The sequence below is a fragment of the Ovis canadensis genome, chromosome 18 (assembly GCF_042477335.2).
Source record: "Ovis canadensis isolate MfBH-ARS-UI-01 breed Bighorn chromosome 18, ARS-UI_OviCan_v2, whole genome shotgun sequence".
Taxonomy (NCBI): Eukaryota; Metazoa; Chordata; class Mammalia; order Artiodactyla; family Bovidae; genus Ovis; species Ovis canadensis.
In genome coordinates, this window is record NC_091262.1 from 20661054 (window position 1) to 20686880 (window position 25827).

General features: G+C 47.0%; 2 protein-coding genes across 4 annotated transcripts in view; one reads left to right on the forward strand and one right to left on the reverse strand.

Moving 5' to 3' along the window:
* The window catches only part of PGPEP1L (pyroglutamyl-peptidase I like), an 85198-nt gene extending 71417 nt beyond the window's left edge, over window positions 1–13781 (reverse strand). Inside the window, exons 1-2 of one of the 3 annotated variants that reach the window (XM_069559249.1) lie at window positions 13521–13781; window positions 5083–5318 (exon numbers count right to left, since the gene is read on the reverse strand). In XM_069559249.1, coding sequence (XP_069415350.1) covers window positions 5083–5318; window positions 13521–13636 — 352 coding nt within the window. In that variant the 5' untranslated portion in view covers window positions 13637–13781. Of the gene's footprint in view, window positions 1–5082; window positions 5404–13520 lie in introns of those variants that run through there. The other 2 variants (XM_069559250.1, XM_069559252.1) reach the window with 2 other exon arrangements.
* The window catches only part of LOC138423348 (protein FAM169B-like), a 91627-nt gene continuing 79521 nt past the window's right edge, over window positions 13722–25827 (forward strand). The window contains exon 1 of the mRNA XM_069559248.1: window positions 13722–13770. Coding sequence (XP_069415349.1) covers window positions 13740–13770 — 31 coding nt within the window. The 5' untranslated portion in view covers window positions 13722–13739. The remainder of the gene's footprint in view (window positions 13771–25827) is intronic.

Consider the following 25827-nt stretch of genomic DNA (forward strand, 5'->3'; position numbering starts at 1 on the left):
ACCCCAATGTCTTTCAATGAGTGAATGGTTAAATAAGCTGGTTCATCCAGATCATAGAATACTGCTGAGCAGTGAAAATACAAAAGTGGAAGCAACCCAGGTGTCCATCGGCTGATGATGGATAAACAAAACTGGTATTAGCCATACGATGGCATATCATCTGTCAATAAAAATAAATGAAGTGCTATGGCCACACGACAGCACGGATGAGCCTTGAAAACATTAGGCTCAGTGAGCGAGGCCAGTTACGAAAGCATACCATTCCATTTACATGAGATGTCCGCATCGGCCACCTGTAAAGACTGAGCTTGAGAGAGAGAAAGAAAGAGAAAGAGAGAGAGAGAGAGAGTGTGTGTGTGTGTGTAGTGGGGGAGCAGGGATGAGGATCAGGGGGTTGAGTATCTTTTCAGGATAATGAAAATGTTCTAAAATTGATTGTGGTGATAAGGGCATAACTGTGACTACACTAAAAGCCACAGAACTGTATGCTTTAAATGAGCAAATTGTATAGCATGTGAATTACATCTCAATAAAGCTACCAAAACTGCTTTAAAAATGAAGGAATTATTGGTATACACAACTTGGATGAACCTCAAGGGAATTATGCTAAATGAAAAAAAAAGTCAATCTCAAAATGATACGTACTGTATGATTCTACCTATATAATATTTGTAAATCATAATTTACATCTATAAAATTAATTATAGAGATGGAGAAGGCAATGGCACCCCACTCTGGTACTCTTGCCCAGAAAATCCCATGGACGGAGGAGCCTGGTAGGCTGCAGTCCATGGGGTCGCCAAGAGTCGGACACGACTGAGCGACTTCACTTTCACTTTTCACTTTCATACACTGGAGAAGGAAATGGCAGCCCACTCCAGTGTTCTTGCCTGGAGAATCCCAGGGATGGGGGAGCCTGGTGTGCTGCCGTCTATGGGGTCGCACAGAGTCGGACACGACTGAAGTGACTTAGCAGCAGCAGCAGATGAAGAACAGAATAGTGGTTACCAGGAGTTAGAGACGGGAAACGGTGAGTGTGGATCTAAAGGTATAATTCAAGGAAACCTTGTGATTTTGGTTCTGTTATTTAGCTTGATGCCGTGGTTACACGAAGCTAAGCATGGGACACACATGTACACAGAGTTATACCAAGGTCAGTATCTTAGCTTTGATACTGAAGATGTTAACATTGGGGGTCTGGCTCTAGGGGACCATTCTATACATTTCTTTGCAAATTCCTATGAATCTATAATTATTTCAAAATTTAAAAAGAAGTATGATTTGGTCCAGAGTTTCTCAAATGCTAATGTGCATGCATATCTTATTAAAATACAGAATCCGATTGGGCAGGTCTGGGGTGATGCTGGAGATTCTGAGTTCCTAACAAGCTCCCCAGTGCTATTAAGGCTACTGGCCGTCGCCACACTTGGACTAGCAAGGCTTTGAACAACTAGGATCAGAATACTTCACAGGGGGAGAGAGCAGCTGGAGTAGGGGTGGTTGGGGAAGTCTCCAGGAGGAAGTGGGGGTGAGCAAGGACTTAACCGGGGTAGAGGCAGAGGAGTTGCAGGGAGTGAGCCTGGGCGAGGAAGCCCCACGGAAGAGGCTGGGGAGGCCTTTACACGGGGAAGGAGCGAGAGCTGGATGAGGCTTGCGGGCAGAAGGGCTTGTTCCTTGAACTGGGAACACTTATCTACACCGGGTATGATCACGTCATTTAACTGCAACTTATTATGATCTCTAATAAAAGGAAATTAGGTAGAATTTTGCTTTGGAGAGGACAGCAAGCCCCCTCTGGGACTGGCTTAGGAAAGGTTTTCTGCTGGCCTGGGGAAAGAGAGACTCCCTCACCCTCTCACTATGATGGCTGCTCATTTTTAAGGCATCCACACCGTCCAGTGGCCCCATCAAAGCTCAGGCCACGGCCCAACGACAGCCAGGAGCTGCTGGAGACCTCAGTGTTTGGGTCCAGGCTTCTGCCATTGCATCTCACCTCAGCCCCACCGCTTGGCAGTGTGGTGATCTCGAGCAAGTTACTCAGCTTCAGTGCCTTGGCTTTCTCACCTGTAAAATGGGCATTGATCATACTAATCTAACAGAGTGGTTTGCAGATTGAATAAATCAATAAAGAGGAGCATCTGCAATACTGCCTGGAGTACAGGAAGCCATGCCAAGTGCTCACCTTCATGGTGGTTCAGGTACGTACCTCCTGGGACCGATTAAACGATGCTGAATATGGCATGTATTAGTTCCAGAATCTAGTAGGTGCTCAGCAAATGCTAAATCCTTTTTCACCGTCTCCCCCAGTAGCATGGGATGGGCTCCAACTAGATCCTTGGTCTGCCCTATTCCCTCTGATCATTTGATGCCACCATTTCTCAGCCCCAACCCCCTACTTGGGCACTGAGCCTGTCGGTCAGGGGTCCTGCCCTTTCTTTTCCATGTTGAGATTTCACCTGTACTTCAGGCCCTATTTCGCTCTCCAGAAATTGAGAGGCAAGTACAGGTATTCATGTATGTGTGTGTGTGTATATATATATATGTATGGGGGGATTTATCACAAGGTATTGGCTCACGTGATTATGAAGACTGAGAATTCCCCAGAGCTGTCTGCCATCTGCAAGCTGCAGACCCAGGAAAGCCGGTGGACCAAATTTCAGTCTGGTGTAGAAGGCCCGAGAACCAGGAGCACCCGCTCGAGGGCAGAAGAAGACTGATGCATCAGTCCCTGCCTTCAGGCGGAGGGGATTCAGCCTTCCTGGGCTTTTTATTCTATGCAGGCCCTTAAGAGATCAGATGATGCCCACCCACCCTGGGGAAGGCACTGCTTTCCTGAGCCCACTGATTTAAACGCTAAGCTCCTCCAGAAATACCCTCATAGACACATCCAGAAAGAATGTTTAACCAGGGGTCTGGGTACTCCGTGGCCCAGTCAGGTTGACCCAGGAAATTAACCATCACACGCCCCCTACGATGGTGCCAGGAGGGGGGCTAGGCCCCGGGGCCTCTCCCCTCATCTCTCCTGCAGTGCGGCCCATGTTCAGAGCTCAGGGGTTCCTGCCCGGCCCTGTAGGGAAAGTCAGCAGCTGCCAGATGGGTCAATGACTGGGGAGGGACTCACTGCAGGGTGGGGGGCGGTGGGCTGCAGGTGGAAGTAACATTCTCTAGCTCAGCTTTACCAGGTGAGGCTTTGAGTTCTAGCAATCTGATTCCTGGGATGCATTTCTCAAATCATGATTCCGAGATGGGGAGGAGCTATGATTAACTACCAACCTCTGGAACCCCGCCCCTATCCCCACCCCTGCAGAAGCCAGTTCTGGAGAAGACTGTGCCTCTGAAGCTGGGGGACCTCTGGGTATAGAGCAATCACAACTTCACTCACAAAGGGTAAAACTTTCTCAGGAAAGAGGAAAGTTTGGGACAGGATGTCCCAGGAAATCTAGCTGTGTTTTCTGACTTTGACTGAATCCTATAGTATAAATTAGACTGAAGTTGCCAAGCAAAAAAACAAACAAACAGGAAAACATTGAGATTAAGGAAAAACCACTGGGAAACCAAGTACCTTCTGGGATGACTGTAGGAATACTAAAAATGCAGGGACATTTTTAGTCCCTGCCACATCACATGCTGCTTTAGAATCACATCAGATCAGTGTATTCAGATCATCTCTTATCTGTTTTCAATTAAGCAAAACAACTCAGCAAATGAAGGTCTGAAGCTTTTGCTTTGCATGGTCAAGCCTTACACTTTACACTTGGCAAGCCCTTGGGTCGAACTTGTGAAAAGTGGCAAGAGAAATCTCGTGGAATCAAGAGCAGCCCTTTGGAGGGAGGCAGGCTTTCTGTCTCCCACTGGCACTGTGTGGTGCCGGTCCGAAGGCCTTGGGCTTGAGGCAGTTTGTCAGAGCTCTCTCACCATTTGTCTACGTGCCAATGTCTTGGCGAGATTTACATGTGAAGCAAATCCAATTAAATGAAAAGACCGCCCCTGGCAGCTCAGAGCATGTGTGATAAAGGAAGGCCACGTTCTGGAAGCCAGCGGGCATTCCCAAATCACCACCGGTGATCAGGTACCGGTAAACAATCTAGAGTTGGCCAGCAAAGCTCAGGCGGACAGGACGGAGGCAGGGGTTGTTGATGTGAGTCTAAGGCCTGCCCTGGTGTTCCAGCATTCAGATTTCATTTGTGACAAGTATCACATTTACCAGGTTATAATGTCCTTAGGAATTCAAGGGTAATTTGAACCAATCTCTAATACCCAAAATAACACAAATAAGAACAAAGGAGATAAAAGGTTTTCGAAAGAACTTTCTTTTTCTCCTAAGGTTAACGAGTTTGATTATAGCCTGAAAATATTAAGATAGGTAACGCTCAATTTCCTCCACACACAGGAACCCTCGTCTCTTGTCTCCTTCATCCACATAATTCAGAAAACTTCAAATGTGCCAAATGTGCCTGACTAAAAATAAAGAGCTGTGTGAAGAAAACAAGCCCTCCAGGCAGCAGCTGTGACAATGCCTGGGGGTGTCTGGGGTGGATTTCGAATGCGCTGGTGAAAGGTAGGAGTGGGTGGCTACCATTCCTTCTGGGGTTCAAAGTCTAACTGGTGGCTCTCAGTGGGTGCTGAGAGTTCCCCGAGTGGCTAAAGTCTCCAGTTTGCGGGGGAGCTATGTGCCCCTCTCGGGGTGGTCACGGCCCCCTTCTTTCTGGGTTCCCTGCTCCCCTTCCTTTTGCCTATTAGCAGCTGCACCCTAGTAGATGGCACAGGGGCCCCAGCCTCCGCTTCCCCACCCCCGTGGGCTGAAGGACAAAGGTCTAAGCCACATGTGGGCACCACTGTGTATGCCACTCAAGGGTTATTTGAAGTGAATGACACTACAGAGGCAGAAAAGCCTCTCCGTCCCCTGGTGGTTGTTTTTAACAGGGCACAGCAGGAAGTTATCCGGAATTATTGGCACCACCAGTTGCCACTCGTACCCCGGGCCCCTCACGAGGGAACTGTTTATGATTAGGATCAGGCAAGTGCGCATTCCACGGTCAGGCTAAAGGCAGCAGCAAGTGGAAAGCAGGAAAGTCGCCTTACCAGTCACCACCACGCAGCTGGACCGGGAATCCATGGAACCGGAGAGGGGAGCGCGCTTGTGCGCCTGCACAGGTTGCAGGCCGGCCCCCGCTGGCGTTGGCCTCTGGCTTGAATGGATGGGGACCGACCACCCTGCAGCATTTAGGGGGCCCTGAAAGGCTGAAGGCTCTAGGGGTGGGAGGAGGGTGTAAACAATGCCTCTTGAAAGCAGACACAGCCGGCTCCGGGCGCGGGGCCTGCAGCAACAGGAAGGCAGAGAGTCAGAGCGGCCACCACGGTCTTTCCAGCCACCTGGTTCTGGGTCACTTTATTGGTTGCTATGTTCAGATGCGAGTCTGGCGACCAGCTGTCCCAGTTTGCCTGGGACTGGGATTGGGCGGGAGCTAAAAGCTGCTGCCACCTGTTAGCTCCAGAAAGTCATGGTGTTGGGGACACTTACAAGGTGTTTGTTTAGACCGTGGCTTGATTAAATGTGGTAACTCTTGAAACTGATTCTCCAGAATATGTGAGAAAAAAAAAAGAAAAACAAGCCAAAACCACAGATGAAGCTTATGGTTAAAAGTGATGGTTGAAAGCACCTGCCGTCTATAAGCTGTGGGTCCTTAGGCCAGTTAATCTCTCCCCACCCTTTTCTCCTTTCTGCGAAAAGGGTACGGTCACAGCACTGTTTCCTGGGTAGAGAGCGCCAGGCACTGTCGCCAGCCCTCCCACAGCCCTGGGGGCAGAGGCTCACATAGCCGGAAAGTCTGCGCCGGCTTCCCTGGCTGGGGTCTCACCACCCCCAATTCCGTCTGCGATCAGCGCCCAGTAGTGCACTTGACTAGCTACATGCCCGGCAAAATGTGTGGGCTTGCCTCCTGGTTCTAGAGACAGTCCCCACTCCTCCTAAATTGGGTCCGAGTAACCTCAGCGGTTGGAGAAGGCAATGGCACCCCACTCCAGTACTCTTGCCTGGAAAATCCCATGGACGGAGCAGCCTGGTAGGCTGCAGTCCATGGGGTTGCTGAGAGTTGGACACGACTCAGTGACTTCACTTTCACTTTTCACTTTCATACATGGAGAAGGAAATGGCAACCCACTCCAGTGTTCTTGCCTGGAGAATCCCAGGGATGGCGGAGCCTGGTGGGCTGCCATCTATGGGATCGCATAGTCAGACACGACTAAAGCGACTTAGCAGCAGCAGCAGCAACCTCAGCGGTTAAAGCGTCTGCCTGGAATGCGGGAGACCCGGGTTCGATCTCTGGGTCGGGAAGATTCTCCTGGAGAAGGAAAAAGCAACCCACTCCAGTACTCTTGCCTGCAGAATCCCATGGACAGAGGAGCCTGGTAGGCTACAATCCTTGGGGTTGCAAAGAGTCGGACACGACTGAGCGACTTCATTCATTCATTCAACCAAAAGAGCTAACACCTGGGGCTAGTTCCTCTATTGAAGAAGCCATGTCATGAAACATGAAACTTGACCTTTCAGAATAAACTACTTTAAAAAAAAACTTTTTTAAAATTAAAAATACTTATTATTTTTTTAACAAAAGCTTTCTAACAAGAGGTACAAAACCCATAATTCTAGGACTTCCCTGGAGGCCCAGTGGTTAAGACTCTGCCCTTCCAATGTAGGGGGCACAGGTTCAATCCTGGTTGGGGAATAAGATTTTACATGCTGTGTAGTATAGCCAAAAAAAAAAAAAAAAAAAGGAACAAAGAAACCATAATTATTTTTCCACATCTGAGTGAGGCCATCATAGGCTCCATCCAGGGGAAACCAGTAAAACACCATGTCCCCCAGCATCACACTGCTTCCCCAAGTTCAGAATACTCCCTAATAGAGGGTGTGACTTTGAGGTTTCATCTTAATTGGCCCCCTGATTAAAAAAAAAAGTACACCTCCACCCCTACTTAATTGGGATCACTCCAACAAACTAGACTCCACCTGCTGCCTTCCTGGGTCACTGAACCGATGGGACGCTCCTTTTAATTGGCCCCTGGTGTGGGCTGCAGGCTTATTTACAGCAGACAACAGGTGGGAAGTGGCATTTGCCCCCAGTGGCCTTTCCCTACCTGCTCTGGGAATCTGGGGCGACCTTGTTTTGCAGGAAATACAGAGGGCTTTGCATGTCACCTAATTCTGAGATTAACACAGACAATACAAAAATCCAAGTTTAAAGTAATAACCAATTTCTCACTTTCTCACTGTTGATGTTTTCTCTACCTCCCCGCCTCCCACCCCCACCTCTGATAAACGGATCCCCTGGTTCATGTCACTCAGCTAGTCCTTCTATCAGAAGGGTTTGTCCATCACTTATAAATGAAGAGATTAAATCACTGGAAATGCCCATATTTGTAAAGTTCATTACTGCTAAGGTCAAACTCTGATATCAACACAACTAACGAGGTCTGGTATCAAACTTGTGTTTACTAATGTCAACTCATCCTGCCTTGAAATAGACTCCTCCACTGTTAAGACTGCCCATTTTTAACAATGCTACTCTTCTCTACTTTTCTGATAATGAGGCTGCAATTTTTATTTTCCAGGATTTGACATGAGCCATTCCTATTTTAACTGCAACTGAAATGTGTCCTGGAATTTTCACTTTCCCATAATTCACTTATTTTCTTATATCCTAACATTTTCTCTAATTTTATAATCAATAAGAAAATGAAATACATTTTGACTTAGCCACAGTGACATGTCTGATTGTATTCATCCCCCTTCGGGAGAAAAACACACACGAATTCTCACTCTTAAAAATGAGAACAATTCAGAGAAGTATGGATTTAAGGTCTGACATCTGCACTTTTTTCACCATAAAACAAATGGTCCCCAACAGTCACCAATGTCAAACACAATCTTTCGACCGATGTAATATAGTAAGCCTGAGAATGAATAAGGCAACTAAAGTGAGCTGTCTTGTTTAACAAAAAGCACAGTGATCTTCCTTACAAGTTAGATACCCGAGAGGAAAATCCTTGTAATCATATTTGACTCTGGAATTAACAGAATAAGGTGTGACCCTCTCTCAGTGAACCGGAAAGCAAGCAGCAATACGCAGGTGTTCTCACCAGGGAGGACACACAGGTTTGCCAAGATGACACTATCCCAAGACCTAAAATATTTCTCCTTTTGAACCAAACGTACAATGCTCCGAGGTTTGTTTTAATTTTCTTATTGGCAAGTTGTGACTTCCTGCTTAAGCAAGAAGGATTTAAAAGGTTTGTTTATTGTCTCTGACACAGACAACTCTTGCAACACATTTTGTACACTTGACATAAATGAGAGACAATCAAACTGGTCAAATTCCTCTTAGGAGGCGGAGAAAATAAATCAGCAAGAAGCACTGGTGGTTGGATGATAATGATGACAATTTAATAATAAATAATAATAACTCTCCTCTGTCAAACGTCACTGCTTCCAAATCAGCTACTTCCTCTACCATAATACATTAGAAAGAAAGTGAAAGTGAAGTCGCTCAGTCATGTCCAACTCTTTGTGACCCCATGGACTGTAGCCTACCAGGCTCCTCCGTCCGTGGGATTCTCCAGGCAAGAGTACTGGAGTGGGTTGCCGTTTCCTTCTCCAGGAGATCTTCCCAACCCAGGGATCGAACCAGGGTTTCCTGCATTGCAGGCAGACGCTTTACCAGAACTGATAGCCAAACTGTCTCTTGTCAAGGCAGTTTGAAAAATGTCACTCTTTTAAGGTAGCCTTTGGGACTCAACCTTCCCTATCACTTTGCTTTTTCATCTTAATAATCCAGCAGGGGTGGACACACAGTTTCTATAGAGCTAGATGGTCAATATTTTAAGCTTGTGGACCACACGGTATCTCCAGCAGCCACAGATAATATGCAAATGGTGGGTGTGGTAGTATACCAATGATTATCAATGGACGCTGAAATTTTAATGTCTGTGTGTCACAAACGGTTATTCTCCTTTTACTTTTTTTCAACTATTTACAGATGTAAAAATTATTCTAGCCCACAAGCTGCACAAAAATAGGCAGTGGGCCGGGTAGGGGCTGTGTCTTTCTTGTAGTTTGCCCAACGCTCCCCTAGAATACAGTTTTTCTCCTATACAGAGCACGCCACAGCCGGGGGTAAAGTGACCTTGTGGTATGCATGAACACATTTTCAGTTAAGTGAGCAGGTTTTAATTAAAATCAAAACAGGGATTAAGTAATTCAGAATGTTCCATCAAAAGCCCACTGCTTTCTCTTTTTTCGTTAGGTTCACCAGGTGTTAAATTAGAGGAGCATTCTGAGTGAATATGGTAGACAGCTTTGTTTTCAAAAATGGTACCATTTATGATTTTTAACTGCTGTGGAATCAGCTCTCTGAAGCAGTTATGAACTGATATTTTTTTCTCATTCATCTGTGTGTAACTGCTGGTTGTGCCGGGCAAAATTTGGCTCCACCACCCAGATAAGAAAGAATCCTGAAGCTGTGCTTCATTTTGGGGGAGAGTTCAGATGCCATGTGTGTATGTTTTTAACCTTCCTACTAAAGCCTCACTCTCAAATGCTTATGACATTTACTTACTTAAATACAAAAAATTTGAGACTTTTATAACATTCTGAAACAAACATTTAAAACTATTTTGAAACAGTTAGGAAACTGGTATGTTAGAGACCATATAACAATGCTGGGATTATCTTAGCGTTCCATGGGAAACTGGTTTGAAAGATAATAGTTTTTGTAACTTCACCTATGAAATTTGAATTAATAGCTTAAAAACTAGTGCTTTAAAATTTCTGACAGTCTGCTGTGATAGACTGTAAATCTATTTTACTGAAAATCTCTTTCTTTTCTTCAATTACATTTACTAATTGGTTATTGCTCATATATGAGAAAAATTGTTAGCTTGGGTAAATGCCAGTCTCAAATCCAGCCAGTTTTATGAGATCCAATAGTTTCTAAAATCAAGTATCACAGAATTCCTAGGTAGATAATCTGGTAGTCTGTAAGTAAGTTGTTGATTTCTAAACCATCCTCAAACAGTTTTCTTATATTTTATAGGAGAAAGGTCTGTGGATAGTTTTCCTTGGTCTAGTATTTTTCCTTTGATTTTTGCTAAGTCTTGATTTTTTTCTTTCTTTCTTTCTTTTTTTTTTTTTTTAAAGGACTACATTCTATTGACTGAAAAGTAACAACTGGGGCTACAGCAGTTGGTTTCTTATTAAAATCCAATACCTCGCTAGCCCTAGCGTTTAAATACTGGATTTTTCTTTCAAATTGCACAAATACCTTGGGGATGGCTAGAACAGTTGTGTGCTTAATGCTGAGGAAATTCCTGTGTAGATGGCTGAGGCCATTTGAAGGATGAAGCAGCGTGCTTAACAACCTCCTGGAATGAAGGGAAGACCATACTGAAAGCATGCTGCAGGCCCCTATTTTCCAATCTACATATATAAACAATAGTTTTCATTTTTCTTTGTTAGAGTCAAGGGCAATTTTGGTGTCAAAAGTGAGTGCCATGTGGCTAAGTAGGTTTGAGGATGGGTGTCTGGTGGGCTGCCGTCTATGCGGTCGCACAAAGTTGGACACGACTGAAGTGACTAGGCAGCAGCAGAAATCAACTTATTTACAGGCTATCTGATTGTGTACCTAGGAATTCTGTGATAACTGATTTTAAAAACTACTGGGCTTCATAAAACTGGCTGGATATGAGCCTGGCATTTACCCAAGCTAACAATTTTCTTATATACGAGCAATACCAATTAGTAAATGTAATTGAAGAAAAGAAAGAGCCATTAAAAATAGCCAACAAATATCAGAAATATATAGGAATAAACCTATCAAGAAATATATGAGATCCATTTATAAGAACTGTGGAATTTGGTCCCCAAAAAAAGTAAGAGTAAAAGACCTGACTAAGCCAAGGTGTGCTATGTTCTTTGATGAAAAGACTCAAAACTTTGAAGCTGTTAATATTCTGCAAGTCAGTGTTCAAAACTAGGCACAATCTCCATCAAACCTCAATCTCCTTAATTAGTTGGTTCTAATATTTGATCAGGGAAAGTTTGTCCTCTCGCATATTTAAATATACAATAAAGCTGTGGTAATTCAAACAGTGTGCTATTGTAGAAATAGCAAAAAGGGTAATAAAGCAAGAGTCATAATGTATATAGGGATTTAGTAAATGGTTAAGGAAGTAATTAAAATTAGTGGAGGAAAGAATGGACCATTTGATGTTGTTGGAACAATTGGCTATAGTGAGATGTATTCCTTATGCTACATACATACATAAATTCTCGTTGGATTTAAAATTCAAATCTAAAGACCCCAAATAGCACAAACACTGAAAGCAAATGTAGAAGGGTTTATTTCTAATTTGGGGGTGGTCTCAGCCTACCTAAGCAAGACAGAACACTCAGAATCTATAAAGGAAAAGAAGCAGTTGACTAAGCTCTAACTTTGGGATGGAAGCTGAAGAAGCAGCTGCGAAGCAGGGAACTTTTCAGTTTACAGCTCTTTCTTTTTAAAAAAGTAACAGGAATTCAGTAAGTAACCGTGTAAGTAATTTAAAAAACAACACGAAAACTTAAAAAAAAGGTATCAAGGCCTTTGAACATGTTTTGTTCAAACAAACAAACACTGTATGTTTTGCAGCAGGGATTAATAAATCTTTAGCCCTATGTGTCAACAGCTTAAGTAGCATCCTTGATTTATCAGCGGCTCCACCAGGCACACGGGCTGAAAAAGAGATTTCTTTCCACCTCAGGGACTTTGTACTTGCTGTAGCCTTGGCCATTTTCCCTTCCCACATTGCCCATTTTCTTCATGATTTTTCCCTCCTCCCATCCCCTTTCTCTATTTTTTTCCCCTTAGCTCTTATTTAATATACTATTCTGTTCTCTTTATCTTCCTGTCCACTCTTGCCCATAAACTAGCCTCCGTGAGGGCAAGGTTTTGTCCATTTTTTTCATGGCTGACTCCCTTGAATCTAGAACAGTATAGGCCCTAAGTCTTTTCAGTTGTGTCCGCCTCTTTGTGACCCTGTGGACTGTAGCCACCAGACTCCTCTGTCCATGGGGATTCTCCAGACAAGAATACTGGAGTGGGTTGCCATGCCCTCTTCCAGGTGATCTTCCCAAGCCAGAGATCAAACCCAGTCTCCCACATTGCAGGCAAATTCTTTATCATCTGAGCCACCAGGGAAGCCCAAGAATACTGGAGTGGGTAACCTGTTCCTTCTCCAGGGAATCTTCCCAATCCCAGGATCAACCCCGTGTCTTTTACATCTCCCGTGATGGCAGGAAGGTTCTTTATCACTAGTGCCACATGGGAAGCCTCATAACGCCCATGGTAGGAACCTAACAAACGTGCATTGAATGAAAACAAGGAGGTATTTGGAGATGTGTCTGCAATGCTAACACTCAAGAAGCTCTGTGTTTTCATCATTGTAGAAAATGAAATCTCACAGTTGCAAGAGACGAGTCAGGGTGGCTCTAAGGGAAGCCTCCAGCTCTGGACACATCAGATACTGCAGTGATATGCAACAGAGGTGAAACTGGGGCCATTTTTCATCTTCTGCTTGGGGATCCCTTGGTCTTCCTCAGGTGGGTTGCTTCAAAGGTAGGGTTGCATTGTGGGGAGTAGCTAAGAGGCTCCCTGAGCCAGTGTTTGCTGGGGTGCAGGGAGAAAGCAGGGAAATGAACTCTAGACCCATCCTGGGGGCAGAGGACCAGAAAGGCTGAGGATGGAGCTGGAGGGAGCCAGGCCAAGGGCAAACTCCAGAGCTGCCAGCCAAAGGGGGGAGGTGCCAGCTGACTGGCCACAGGCCTTTGGGTTCCAAGGCCATTGGGGTTTTAAAATCACCCTGACAGAAAACACCCTGAAACAGGCCAAGAAGAAATAGTAGAGAAGCAATTGCTTCTCATTGAATTTTGCTCTCTTAAGTGAGTACTTGAATATTTAATAAATAAAAGTATTAGTTATCAGAAAAAGCACTTTACAGTTGTTAGGAAAGAAACAGAAAAATGGGCAGGAAAAATTACCTGAGGCCCTGGCTTTGAGCGTCATTCGTTGTCTTTGTCCTTTCAACTGAATACCTTTTCAAAAAGGTATAAAACCAGGGATTCTTGTCCACAGAAACAGAAATAGTAGAAGCAAGGGGGAAGGGGCCCAGAGAGTGGGGTGCCGGACCCAGGGGCCCTGGTGAGGACGTGAGGCTGCGGAGGACAGCTTCTTTTCCAGCAGGAATAGTTAGTGTGTGACGGTGAAAGTCGCTCAATCCTGCCCCAGTCTTTGTGACCCCGTGGACTGGGACCTGCCAGGCTCCTCTGTCCTTGGAATTCTCCAGATAAGGATACTGGAGTGGGTAGCCTTTCCCTTCTCCAGTGGATCTTCCCAACGCAGGGATTGAACCCAGGTCTCCCGGAATGCAGGCGGATTCTTTACCATCTGAGCCACCAGGGAAGCCCCAGAGGGATACTAACTACTCACTGCTCCTCGGAGGTGGTGGTGAGTGGTGCAAACTCGCTGTGCAAACTGTGTAGGGAGCCGGGGTCCCCAGAGACAGGTTGCAGGTCGATAGCCCGGGGGCAGGGGGCGGGGGCCATGGGGACCTGGGCAATTCAGGGCGCGGCCGGGGCCTCCGCGGGTCCCGGTGCCGGGCACCCCTGGGGACCGGGCCGGGGCGGGGCGCAGGGCGCGCGCGGGAGCATGGACGCGGAGGCCGCCCGCGGAGCCGCAGGTGAGTGGCGCGGGGGCAGCCCGGCCGCCGGCCCGCCCGGCCGCCGGCCCGCCCGCCTTCTTCGCCGGCCTCCTTCGTGGGCTCCACCCCGCGTATCGGGTTTCAATGGCTGGGCTGGTCCGAGCGCTCCGGGGCCCCGCGCTGCAGAGGGAGACCGTGCACCGCGCGCTGCGCGCGGCCGGGAAAACTTTCCCCGGAGTCGGCGCCGAGCCGCGCACCTGTGGCCGCCGCGGAGCGAGACAGCGGGCGGTCCGGGAGGTCGGGGGCTCGGCGCGCGGGGCTCCAGCGCCCACCCACCGGAGGCGCACCCCCCAAGGGGTCTCGGTCACCGCCCTCCCGACCGTTCCTAGGATCCCCGGCCGCCGGGGACCGGCGGGTCTGACGAGCTCTCTGCCTTCCCTTAACCTCGGCGGCCTAGGAAGGTCACGGTGGGAGGGCTCCGTAAAGCGTCTCCGGTGGCGGCCGGCGCCCCTGTGGCCCCCGCTCGGGGACTGTCAGTTTCGGCCCCGGCCCAGCCGGCCAGCCGGAGGCCTGGGGTGGGGGGCGCCCCCGGGAGCCCGCCCCCTCTCCGGAGAACCCGGCGAAACCCTGTGACTTCTAAATTTGAAAGCACTTGGGACAAATACCCGGAGAAGGCAATGGCAACCCACTCCAGTACTCTTGCCTCATGGATGGAGGAGCCTGGTGGGCTGCAGTCCATGAGGTCGCTAAGAGTCGGGCACGACTGAACGACTTCACTTTCACTTTTCACTTTCATGCATTGGAGAAGGAAATGGCACCCCACTCCAGTGTTCTTGCCTGTTGAATCTCAGGAATGGGGGAGCCTGGTGGGCTGCCGTCTATGGGGTCGCACAGAGTCGGACACGACTGAAGCGACTTAGCAGCAGCAACAGCAGCAGCAGCAGGGCAAATACCTGGAAGCGTTTCCTGCGGCCTTGCAAAGAAAGGAGAGTGTGGATGGGCGCAGGCATAGACAGGGGCGGTGGATGCTGTTCTGCACCCTTCCTGTCTCCTCGGGGACCCAGGGCAGGAAGGGCCCCGTGGCTAGTGTGCAAGGCCTCCTCCAGCATCCTGTCCAGCCCTCCCACCAGCCCTGCGCCCACGTGCAGTCAGAACGCAGACTGATCACTTTCTCTGATCCACCACACATCTCTGTAAAAGAAAACTCAGTCTTATAGAGGCTCCTTGCCTTTTATTAGAAGCCAGCGGCAGTGAATTACTTGTTTTTATAACTTGCATTCCAAAGCTGTGACTGAGTTGTTTTTTCCCTGGTTTCAAGTGGGGGAGTTAAGGACGGTCGGTGGCCACCGCCGCTTGTATGAATCAGTGACATTCCCCGTGAAAAGTTTGTCTTGGTCTAGAGATCGAGAAGGGTTTTGTCTCTAGGTTTAGAGGGAGAAGGAGAAGTTATTTTTTTCTGTAGTGCTTCCTGGAAGGTTGGCTGATAGTGAGTGCTGTTGCCTGTCTATTTGAGAACTGGGGCAAGAAGAGAATGTGTCTTGTTCCTTTGATATCACCTTTCTCACCTGCAAAATGGAGGCGACTTTGCCCAGTTGGGGACTTACTGTACAGAAATAACTCATGTATTTTAAACACTTGCAGGTCTGCACAAAAAGCTGTTTGATTTTCTCCCCTCCCCTCCCTCTCAGAGTGGTGCCATGAGTCAGAGAGTTCCTCCCAGCGAGAGCCTTAGACCTGCTTATTCTACCCAGCTTTACTCCGTTTTAATGGGAAAAGTAATGGTCATTTCATCTTCTGGAAAAGCGCAGTTGGCCTAAACGGCTTCAGGATTTTCCTGTATTTATGTCAGCATTTGCTGTGGCTTTCATGGTTGCTGATGGCCCAGATGACAGACAGCAGTTGCACATTTTTCATTCCCACATGTGCTAGATTCTAATGGATGGGAGTTCTACATAGCTGAATCCATGCCTGAGCTCTGATAGCCCGTTTCCAAAAAGGGCTTCAGCCCGCCATGCCTACGTGGGAATGAATCCTTTTTCTTTTAGCAAGGAGGCAGGAGACTGAGAATTGTTGCTTTCAGATAAGGCTGTATGCCGGTCCCCACTCAGTTCTAGCACGAAGAGCTAGGGAAAGGGCATGTGACGTTCCCATGAGAGTTGCCTCTCTATCTAGATGAGGTTCCTCAGTAAAGGTGTGTCTGGGGTGGGGGTTACCCTCAAGAATTCAAGACATATCCCAGGACCACACATGCAGTCTCTGTCTCTCTCTGAACATTTGTATGTGTTTTTCATTTCCCTGATACTGAAGGTCTTCTTGGGTTCCAACAGACCATCTGTTGCTGTCATTTTAGCTTGGAGTATAAGAAAGGACAGTCAGACACAGCCCAGTCCTGTTACTCCCCTCATCTGTCACCTTGAACTTCCCTCATCTGCAAAACAAGATCTCCAGCCGCCTCCTGAAGATTAGATGAGACCCTGCATCCATCACAGTGGACTGCTGGGTCCCTGGGGAAAGTTTCAGTAGGCTCAAACAAGGCGCTTTGTTTTTGCCCCCCACCCACCATTTACGGGGCTTCCCAGGTGGTGCTGGTGGTGAAGAACCTGCTTGCCAATGCAGGAGACGCAGGAGATGTGGGTTCGATGCCTGGGTTGGGAAGATCTCTTGGAGAAGGGAATGGCAACCCAGTCCAGTATTCTTGCCTGGAGAATCCCATAGGCAGAGGAGCCTGGCGGGCTACAGTCCATAGGGTTGGTCATGAAGAGTCAGACATGACTGAAGCTACTCAGCGCATCCAAGTTTACACAAATAATTGAAGTGTTTGTGAGAATCATCTGTTGTACGATCTCCATTTGGGAAGTCAGTTTCGAGTTCCAGTTTAGAAAAGTTAGGTGCTGGACAGTTTGCCATGGTGGCAAAAGCAGAGCTTTGGAGACAGGAAAGCAAGGAGGAAGCTTGCGCTGGGGGAACAGGGACCGTGTTGATGCTGCTAAAGGAACTGACTCTGGGAGGGTCAGTCCAAACACGGGACTTCAGAACGATTCAGTGTCTTCCAGTTGGAGGCGCGGAAGAGTTAGTCAGACACTGACTCTGGAGCAGGCAAGGAATCTAGAAAGGCCGGTGCTGGCCCTGCGCTCTGTTGGGGACCCCTGTTGCTGAGAGGACAGAACAGAGCAGATGGAGGTCTGGGGAGGGCGTCTCCCTGGGGAGGGTTAGGCTCAGGGAGGGAGAAGCTCTGGAAACCTGAGAGGGGGCCGCGGGGAGGGGCTGACTGCAGGGCTCAGAAGAGGGGCTGGGGAGGGGAGGCCACAGGGAAGGGGGTCCGAGGTCAGGGACCCTGAGGGCTGCCAGGCACAGCTGCTGTTTCTGAACTGTTTTCAGGAAAAGAAGAGGGAGCAGGCTGAGGAGGTGGTTATGAGTGCAGGGAGGTGACTGTTCCCTCGTGTTTTTGGTGGAGGAGACCTGAAGGCATTTTTGGTAAACTAAAGCCTTAGAAGCACGTTTCTGCCTGCCAGGTATTGCTGTAAGCCCTTTCCAAGCGCTACCTTAATTGGCCCTCCTGTGCTGTGCTGGGCTTAGTCATGTCCAGTTGTTTGTGACCCTGTAGACTGTAGCCCATCAGGCTCCTCTGTCCATGAGATTCTCCAGGCCAGAATACTGGAGTGGGTTGCCATGCCCTTCAACATGGGATCTTCCCAACCCAGGCATCGAAACCAGGTCTCTCGCATTGCAAGCGGATTCTTTACAGTCTGTGTCACCAGGGAAGCCCAAGAATACTGGAGTGGGTAGCCTATCCCTGCTCCAGGGGAACTTCCTGAACCAGGAATTGAACCAGGGTCTCCTGCATTGCAGGCGGATTTTTACCAACTGAGCTACCAGGGAAGCCCAATTGATCCCTATAGTAAATAGTAAAGGTAGATACTAATTTTATCCCATTTTACTGGTGAGGAAGCTGAGGCACAGAGAGAAGTCGCTTGCCTAGTCACCTGGCTAGTAAGTGGCAGTGTTGGGGTTTAAATTGGTGGTGGTTTGACTCCCAGAGAAAGGGACCTCTCATGGGGGTGATGTCTGCCCCCTCCCCCCCACCCTAAAACCAAAGTGGAGGCTCAGGAAGGTGATATTCCATGAGCCAGTTCTTTGGAGATGAACTCACTTTAGCAAAACACTTCAAAATAATTTTAAAATATTCATCAGCCATTTTGATGAATATTTTGGTCAAATATTCATCAGACCCAAAATGTAGAAGTGTAGAGGTGTCCTCCAGAGAAGGCAATGGCACCCCACTCCAGTACTCTTGCCTGGAAAATCCCATGGACGGAGGAGCCTGGTGGGCTGCAGTCCATGGGGTCGCTAAGAGTCGGACATGACTGAGTGACTCCACTTTCACTTTTCACTTTCATGCATTGGAGAAGGAAATGGCAACCCACTCCAGTGTTCTTGCCTGGAGAATCCCAGGGACGGGGGAGCCTGATGGGCTGCCATCTATGGGTTCGCACAGTCGGACACGACTGAAGCGACTTAGCAGCAGCAGCAGCAGCAGCAGCAGCAGCAGCAGCAGAGGTGTCCTCTCAGAGGAACAGGGATCTGGCAGACGGGGGTGGGGGGGGGGGCGGGGAGGGGTGTCTCAGTTCCCAGGGGGGAAGTCTTCCCTGGGGGTTGTGGCAGAGGGCTGGACTGGGCCTTTGGAGTCCTGTTGGCATCACTGGTTTTGTGCCCCGGGGCAAGTCTCCATTGCTTCATCGAGAGGGAAGGGAGAGGATGAGACGGTCTCTAGAAGTCTGCGCTGCCGTGCAGTGCGTCACCCACCTCCTGTCCCTATAACCAGACTATCATTCTGCGGAGGGTAGGACCTTGCTGATCTTTCTGTCCTCCTGTCCTGATGGCTGCTGGCACACAGTTGGAGCCCCGTGAGCCTCAGATATAGGAATCATCTCTTTTCAGATGCTGGTGAAGGCCTTTGTTGGTTCCCTGGCTGTAGGGAGGGTTGCCAGGGGGATTTTGCAGATTTGTATATTAGGATGTCTGATGGTGCGTGTTGCCCCGCCACCCCTGGGGTTGAGCACCCCTGGCAGCCCATCCCCTGGGGGATGTCTTTCCAGGGGTCTCGCTCTCACGGAAGGCCTGGCTCTCAGTGAGTCATCCTAACGCCTGGACGTTCTGTGTGTCCCTGTCTGTTGACTGTGATTCTTTGCCCTGTAATTGTGTCCATCGTATTGATGGGCCGTGTTCACCTCCACCTCTAAACATCAACGGGTATTTTACGTGTATTAAATGGGGATCTCTGCTATATGAGGCCAGGCCAGAGATGGCTGGTGTCCTAACTTCCTGCTCCTGCTGTGGCCTGGCAGAATCGAGTGAATGGCCGGGCGGCCAGGACCAGGGCTGGGAGGTGGGAAGGGGGCGGGCGCTGAGGTGTTGTCTTTCTGACCTTTGAAACCCTAATCTGGAGACTGCCTGCCTAGCCTTAGCAGGGTCCCTGCCAGCAGCTGGCTTGTACCTCCTCTGATGACATTCTTATTTGTAGCTCAGCCCTGGGAAATTCCAAACAGAGGATTATAGCAAATGGCTGTGCTTTCTGCTGTGTTGTGTGGCACAGAACACAATTTTGGGCAAAATTCAAGCACACTCGTTGGTCAGAGGCTCCTGGTGCCACATGACTTTTAAAGTCAGGGTTATTGTTGGGGGTTTAAGTGACTGTCAGTAGCAACTGAAGGTCTAGGGCCTTGGAATAATGCTTGTTTGGCTTTAACAGCTGTGGTTTACAAATTCCACGCCTTATGGTGCACCCATCCTCTGCTGTGGGCTTTCTTTTCAAGGCCAGCCATCAGCAAACCTCCGAGGGGGTGGGACACACAGAGTGTGTATCCTAAGGCCACTGTTCTGTGGAAATCCAGGCTTGTCTTTCTCCCCGCTTCTCTGAGTCATGGGGACTGCTCTCCCAGTAGACATCACGCATTCCTTGTTCCCACACAGCAGCTTTGTTTTCTGCTTAAACCAACACCTATTGTCTGTCAAGGTACAGAATGATTTTGATGTTTCTTTGCTCCTCTGAAGCTGGGCAGCGAAGGGGCCACTGGGAATGTCTTGAGGCTGAGGGCTGGGGGCACCCAGGGAGGGCAGAGGGGGAGCTCCTGTCCATGTGTGTGTTGGGGGCTCTCAAGGCCCAAACCCTCCTGGACCACTTGGTTTCCTTGTCTTGCAGAAATTGAGACAAATGTGTTTTTCTTGGAAACCGAGTCTCTAACCACTACTCGCAGACTCCACAGAGAGAGAAAGCTGTATTCGTTTCTCCACTGCACTGTGCTGAAATAACCCCTAATGAGAGTCCTTGAGTATTTCATAAGTGCTTGAGAAGTCAGAGCAGTGATGATGCCAGCCTTGCAGTGACTTCTGCTCACGGTGCTGTTTCCCCGCCCACTGTGCTCTGTGAGATGCTGCTTAGGGGATCAGTTTTGCCAAGTGTTGTACGTGGGTAGAGGCATATAGGCCCAAGTGGGGACTTACACATGCTCATTCATTTTCACTTTCATGTTTCCTAGCGAGTGGTGTCTGTAATGCATGTGCACAGCCCACATTTGGGCTATTAGAATGTCTTGGAAAATCATTATTGTAAGCTCTGCTTTGGCCACCTCATGAGAAGAGCTGACTCATTGGAAAAGACTCTGATGCTGGGAGGGATTGGGGGCAGGAGGAGAAGGAGACGACCAAGGATGAGATGGCTGGATGGCATCACTGACTCGATGGATGCGAGTCTGAGTGAACTCCGGGAATTGGTGATGGACAGGGAGGCCTGGCGTGCTGAGATTCATGGGGTCACAAAGAGTCAGACACGACTGAGCGACTGAACTGAACTGAACTGAACTGAATTGAAGCTCTGCAGAAGGAAAATAATTGTCCTCTGTTTTTCCAGAATACATGATAACTGAGTAAAAATATTAAAAAAAAATGCTTGCTAAAAGCATTAATAAAAATCTGTCCTTGTGCAAAAGCATAGTTTGGTTACTTGTTGATGGATATGTTTTTAATCATAAGAGTTAAATGTGCATATTGACAGACCATCTTGTTTTCATTTCTTTCCTTTTTTTGAAATTGAAATTTCCCCCACCCTGGCCCTAATTCCATTTTTTTCCCTCTCTCCTATTTTGAAATTTAATATTTATATTTCTGTTCTTTTAGGGGCTAACTTAGACATTTTAATATGCATGTTATTTCTAACTAATCCTGAAATTAATCAGTTTTAAACTTTCTCTGAAATCATATAAGGGCCTTTGAATAACTTCACTCCAATTACTTCCTTTCCAGTTTCTTTTCTTTTTTTGTGTAGCACCTTAGTTCTATTATGATTTTTTTTAATCTCCTTAAATTAGATGTTTTTGTTTTGTGTGATCAGCATTGGCTTGGGTTTTATCCACATGTTTCTCATTTTCTTTGCTCCCATTCCTTCTTGACTAATTTCCTCTTGAGGTCAGTTTCCTTTCCCTTGATAAGCACCCTTTTAGAAATAACTTTAGGGAAGGTATGCTGGTAGTAAACTCAGATTTTGTTTTTCTAAACGTTTTTTATTTCACCCACATTGTTGAAAGTTACTTCTGCTGGATGTAGGATGAAAGTTATTTGCTCTCTCACTTTAAAAATGTTCTTCCATTGTCTCCTGGCTTCCATAGTTGCCACTGAGAAGACCGCTGTCAATGGAGTTGGCCTTTTCTTGGGAGGATCTGTTTTTCCCTCTGGCTACTTTCATCGTCTTGTGTTGCTGTTTTGCAACTTGACTACAGTATGTTTAGGGGGGGAGTTTTCTTTATTTTTCCTGCTTTAGGGTTGGTTGGGATTCCAGAGTCAGAGGACTGGTGTCTTTCATTGATTCTGGAGAAATTTCACTCAAATTTCATCAAATCTTGATTTTTCCTTGTTATTTTTTTCTCCTTCTGAGTCGTCATTGTTTCTGCATTGTTCAATGTAACAACAGTTGCATTGTTGCTGGAGGGCCCTCAGCATTCTACGCTCCATCTCCCTTAACCTGCCTTTCATATTTTCCACTTGTTCTGTCTCTCTCTGCTGCATTCTGCGTAATTTCTTCGATATATATTTTCAGTTCATTGGCTATTTCAGACATAAATTTCCAGAAGCTCTATTTTCTTTCCTTCTTGAATCTTATTGGGCAATTAACAAATCTTGGCCCTTTACATTCCATATTTAAACTTTTAAAAAGATATTTCACATCTCTGTCTTCCGTATTAGATAATTTCAATATTTGCAGTCTTTGTGAGTCTGAACCTATAGTTTGTGCTGACTCTTTTGTGGCAGTTTATTTCATCATACATTAGAGATTTTTGAAATCAGGTCTAAATGATCCCAGAGCTCTTGCCCTCATGCCCAAACCTCACTGTAGGCAGTTCATCAGTGTTTTAATACCAGTTCAGTTTGTAATATCTCAAGGAAAATATTTAGTATTTTAGAATAATGTACACCTTGTTCTTCTGTTGGCAGGTCCATCAATTTCCCACTTTGGAAAGAGCTAGGATCTTAACAGCAATTAGATTGTTTCCAACGTTAGTTTATCAGTGTGTCACAATATGGAAGCCACTAGTTGAATTGCACTGACTTACATGAAGCGGTGAGGCTAAAGTAGGAAGCCCGGCCCCTCACCCCCCATCCGTCTGGCAGCAAATTCTGCCGTGTCCACTGCCACATCCAGCTCATGTCCTCTCACTGTCTTCACTGTCATCATTGGTCTAAGCCATTGACATCATTTGTCTCAGCTTGCACTGCCTCCGATTTGGTTTCCTGCTGCAGTATGACCTGGCGGAGGCGGTAAACACACGCTCCAGTTATGCCCCGTCGGGGACCCTTCAGCAGCCTCCTACTGCATTTTTCTTGAAACTTGAAGTCTGGGATTCGGCCAGAGCCCTGTTACCCGGGCCTCTGCCTGCCTGCTTCCCGTGACCTTGCCCTTCTCCCCTTGCCCAGGCGCGCTGCAGGCACACGGGCTGCCCTTGAGCGCTTGCCCTCCGCTCCCTTCTTCCGTCTGCACATGCTGCGCCTTTGGTCTGGGTGACCCTTGGTCTTGCTCAGCGCGAGGCCAGCGTTTTGTTCTTCCATCCTTCTGCTGAATGGCTACCTCCTTAGAAAGACCGTCCCTGGTCGTTCTGTCCCGTCTCCCACCTCCTTCGTCACTTGTCTCCCTCCATGCCATGGGGGTGTTTACCTGTTTTTATGTTTCCTGACCAGGCTGTAAGGTCTATAAGAGCAGAGGCCACTTCTGACTTTCTACCATTGTGTTGACTAGCACTTAGCGTGGTGTCTGGCAATATGAAATTTCCTAAGTGATGGCCCAGTTTTATATTATACGTTTATAAAGTAGCTTTATAGCAGAAAGTTTTTTCAAATCTTTGCTGTAGGGTTGGTAATGAATGTGATCTGAGTCTGATTAGACCTCTTCCTAGGACCATAGGTATCAGGAAGAGCTTGGTCTAAGCTGAGGTCACCCTTGGGCAGGGATTCTGGCAGCAGATATCATAGAGGCCTCAGGGCATCACTGCTATTCTACTACTACCACAATGAGAGTTATTACTACTATTATTGTATTTTTAAAAACGAGTAGTGGTTTTTTTCCCGCCAAGCCTTAAGGTATAAATGGTAAACAGCCTGTTGTCTTTTCACTGAAGCCAGCTCCTAGCTTCTGCCACCTTTCTTGGGGGTGTGGCCTGGCTGGACAGTGGGCAAAGGTGGCATCATTGCCCTGTAATGCAGGTGCTGGAGTAATCCTGGGTAGGTTAGCCCGTTTAGATCACATTGGCCTTGCCACTTATCTCTTTGTGAATTCATGTCACTCTTTCTAATTCTTACAAGCTTTAAAAATAGTTGTTAAAATCATTAATATATGGACAAAAGAGTTGAATGGACATTTCTCCAAAGACAGAAATGGCTGGTAAGGGAATTCTCTGGTGGTCCTGTGGTTAAGGATCAACCTAGCGATGCAGAAGACATTGGTTCAATCCCTGGTTGGGGAATCGAGATCCCACATGCCACAGGGCAACAAAGCCTGTGCATTGCAACTGCCGAGTCTGTGCACTTTAGAGTCTCTGCACTGCAATGAAAGATCCCGCATGCCACAACTAAGATTCAACACAGCCAAAGAGAGAAAGAAATATTTAAAACAACAGCACCAACAAATGGCCAGTTAGCACATGAAAAGATGCTCCTCATGACTAATACAAATGAAAACCGCAGTGAGATGCGACTTCACACCCATTTGGATGGCTGTTATCTGAAAAAGCAGAAAATAACAAATGTTGGGTGAGAATGTGGAGAAATTGGAACCCTTGTGCATTGCTAGTGGGAATGCAAAATGGTACAGCCACTGTGGAGTGCGGCAGTTCTTCAAAAAATTAAACATAGAACCAGCGTATGATCCAATAATTCCACTTCTGAGTATGTACTCAAAGGACGTGAAAGCAGGGACTGAAAGAGATATTTCTATTCCATATTCATGGCAGCTTTATTCACAATAGCCAAAAGGTGGGAGCAACCCAAGTGAACATCAACACATGAATGGATAAGCAAAATGGTGTGTGTGTGTGTGTGTGTGTGTGTGTGTGTGTGTGTAGAGCAGAATATTATTCAGCTTTTAAAAGGCAAGTATTTTAAACAGTGCTATACTGAGCACTCACTGTCATCTGTGCTGGTACGCAATGTGTGGTCCTCAACATGATATAAATTAGGAAGTCTGCAAATTGGTAAAGGCCCTGCTGGAAATCTCAAGATCTGGGTTTAAGTCTCAGCTCCATTACTAACTTTCCATTTCTGAGTGTGTTTCCATATCTGAAAAACGGGTTTAATTTTTTCCTTTTTCTTAGCTTCAAGGAGCTGATGTAAATTTCAAACAAATGCGGAAGTGCTATAGCCCTTTTGTTAACTGGAAAAAACTGTTCAAGTATAAGGTATAAAAGGGTACGTTTTAGTGTAAGAACACACCACTTTTTTTTTTTTAATGCTTTCTTTCCCAACCAGTACTTGAGAAAGTTGTTTATCCACAGAAGGTAGAATGTTAACTTTCTTTTATATGTTTTCTGTTTAAAATTGAGCTAGTCCTCACCTGGATGCAGATTCTCCTGTGGAAAATTGAGCTAGTCCTCACCTGGATGCAGATATTTCTGTTCAGCAGGTACCTCTTGATCTACTTTTCAGTTTTGCACAGAAAAGACCAATGCCTTTATAAAAATGTAGCTTTCTCCAGGAGTAGAGACAGATGCAGGGAACAAACATGTGGATATGTTGGGACTGACATGTCTACACTACTCTGTATAGAACAGATAACTGATGAGACCTGACTGTATAGCAAGAGGGAACGCCACTCAATACTCTGTAGTGACATAAATGGGAAGGAAATCCAAAAGACAGGGCGTACATATAGCTGATTAACTTTGCTGGACAGCAGAAACGAACACAACATTGTAAAGCAATTATACTCCGATTTAAAAAATGTAGCGTTCTCGACAGATTCCCAAATACTGGGACGTAACTGCGCCTTCACTAAGCGGCGCACTTTCTAGGTTTAAGGCCATCCCACTCTTCTCCATTCATTCTCCGTGTGTAGCAGTCTGGGTGATAAGGCTGAGTATTTAAAAACAGAGGCTCCAGCTTAATCTAGAACTGAGTCATGGAGACTGAGGATTATTCTACTTTCAGTTCTCCTTGTTGCTTTGCACAGGGCTGAGCATGACAGATAGAGACCCAGTTTTTGTCTTCTTTAGAAATATTATTGTTAGCAGTGTAATAGGTGGACGTCGAGGGCTGTGTGACTTCTGGATGAAAGTTTATAAAGTCCTCTAACAGTCACAGTGTTTCAGTGGGTTCTGAGAAATGTTATTCTGTGACTACTGGGGAAAAGCATGCTGGTGATGAGCTGTTTTTTTCCTCTGGTTGTGTGCTGTGTGGTTTAGGGTTCTGCTTCCATGCTGGACAGCTGTCCCCTCCCCCACCGCATTTCCCCACCAGCTCAGGACTGCCACGTGTTGTGGTGGTGTTACTGACACTGGAGTTTGGTGTTTTTACAAGTTCCTGGTCAATTAAATTCAGGACACAAAGAATCAGGCTTTC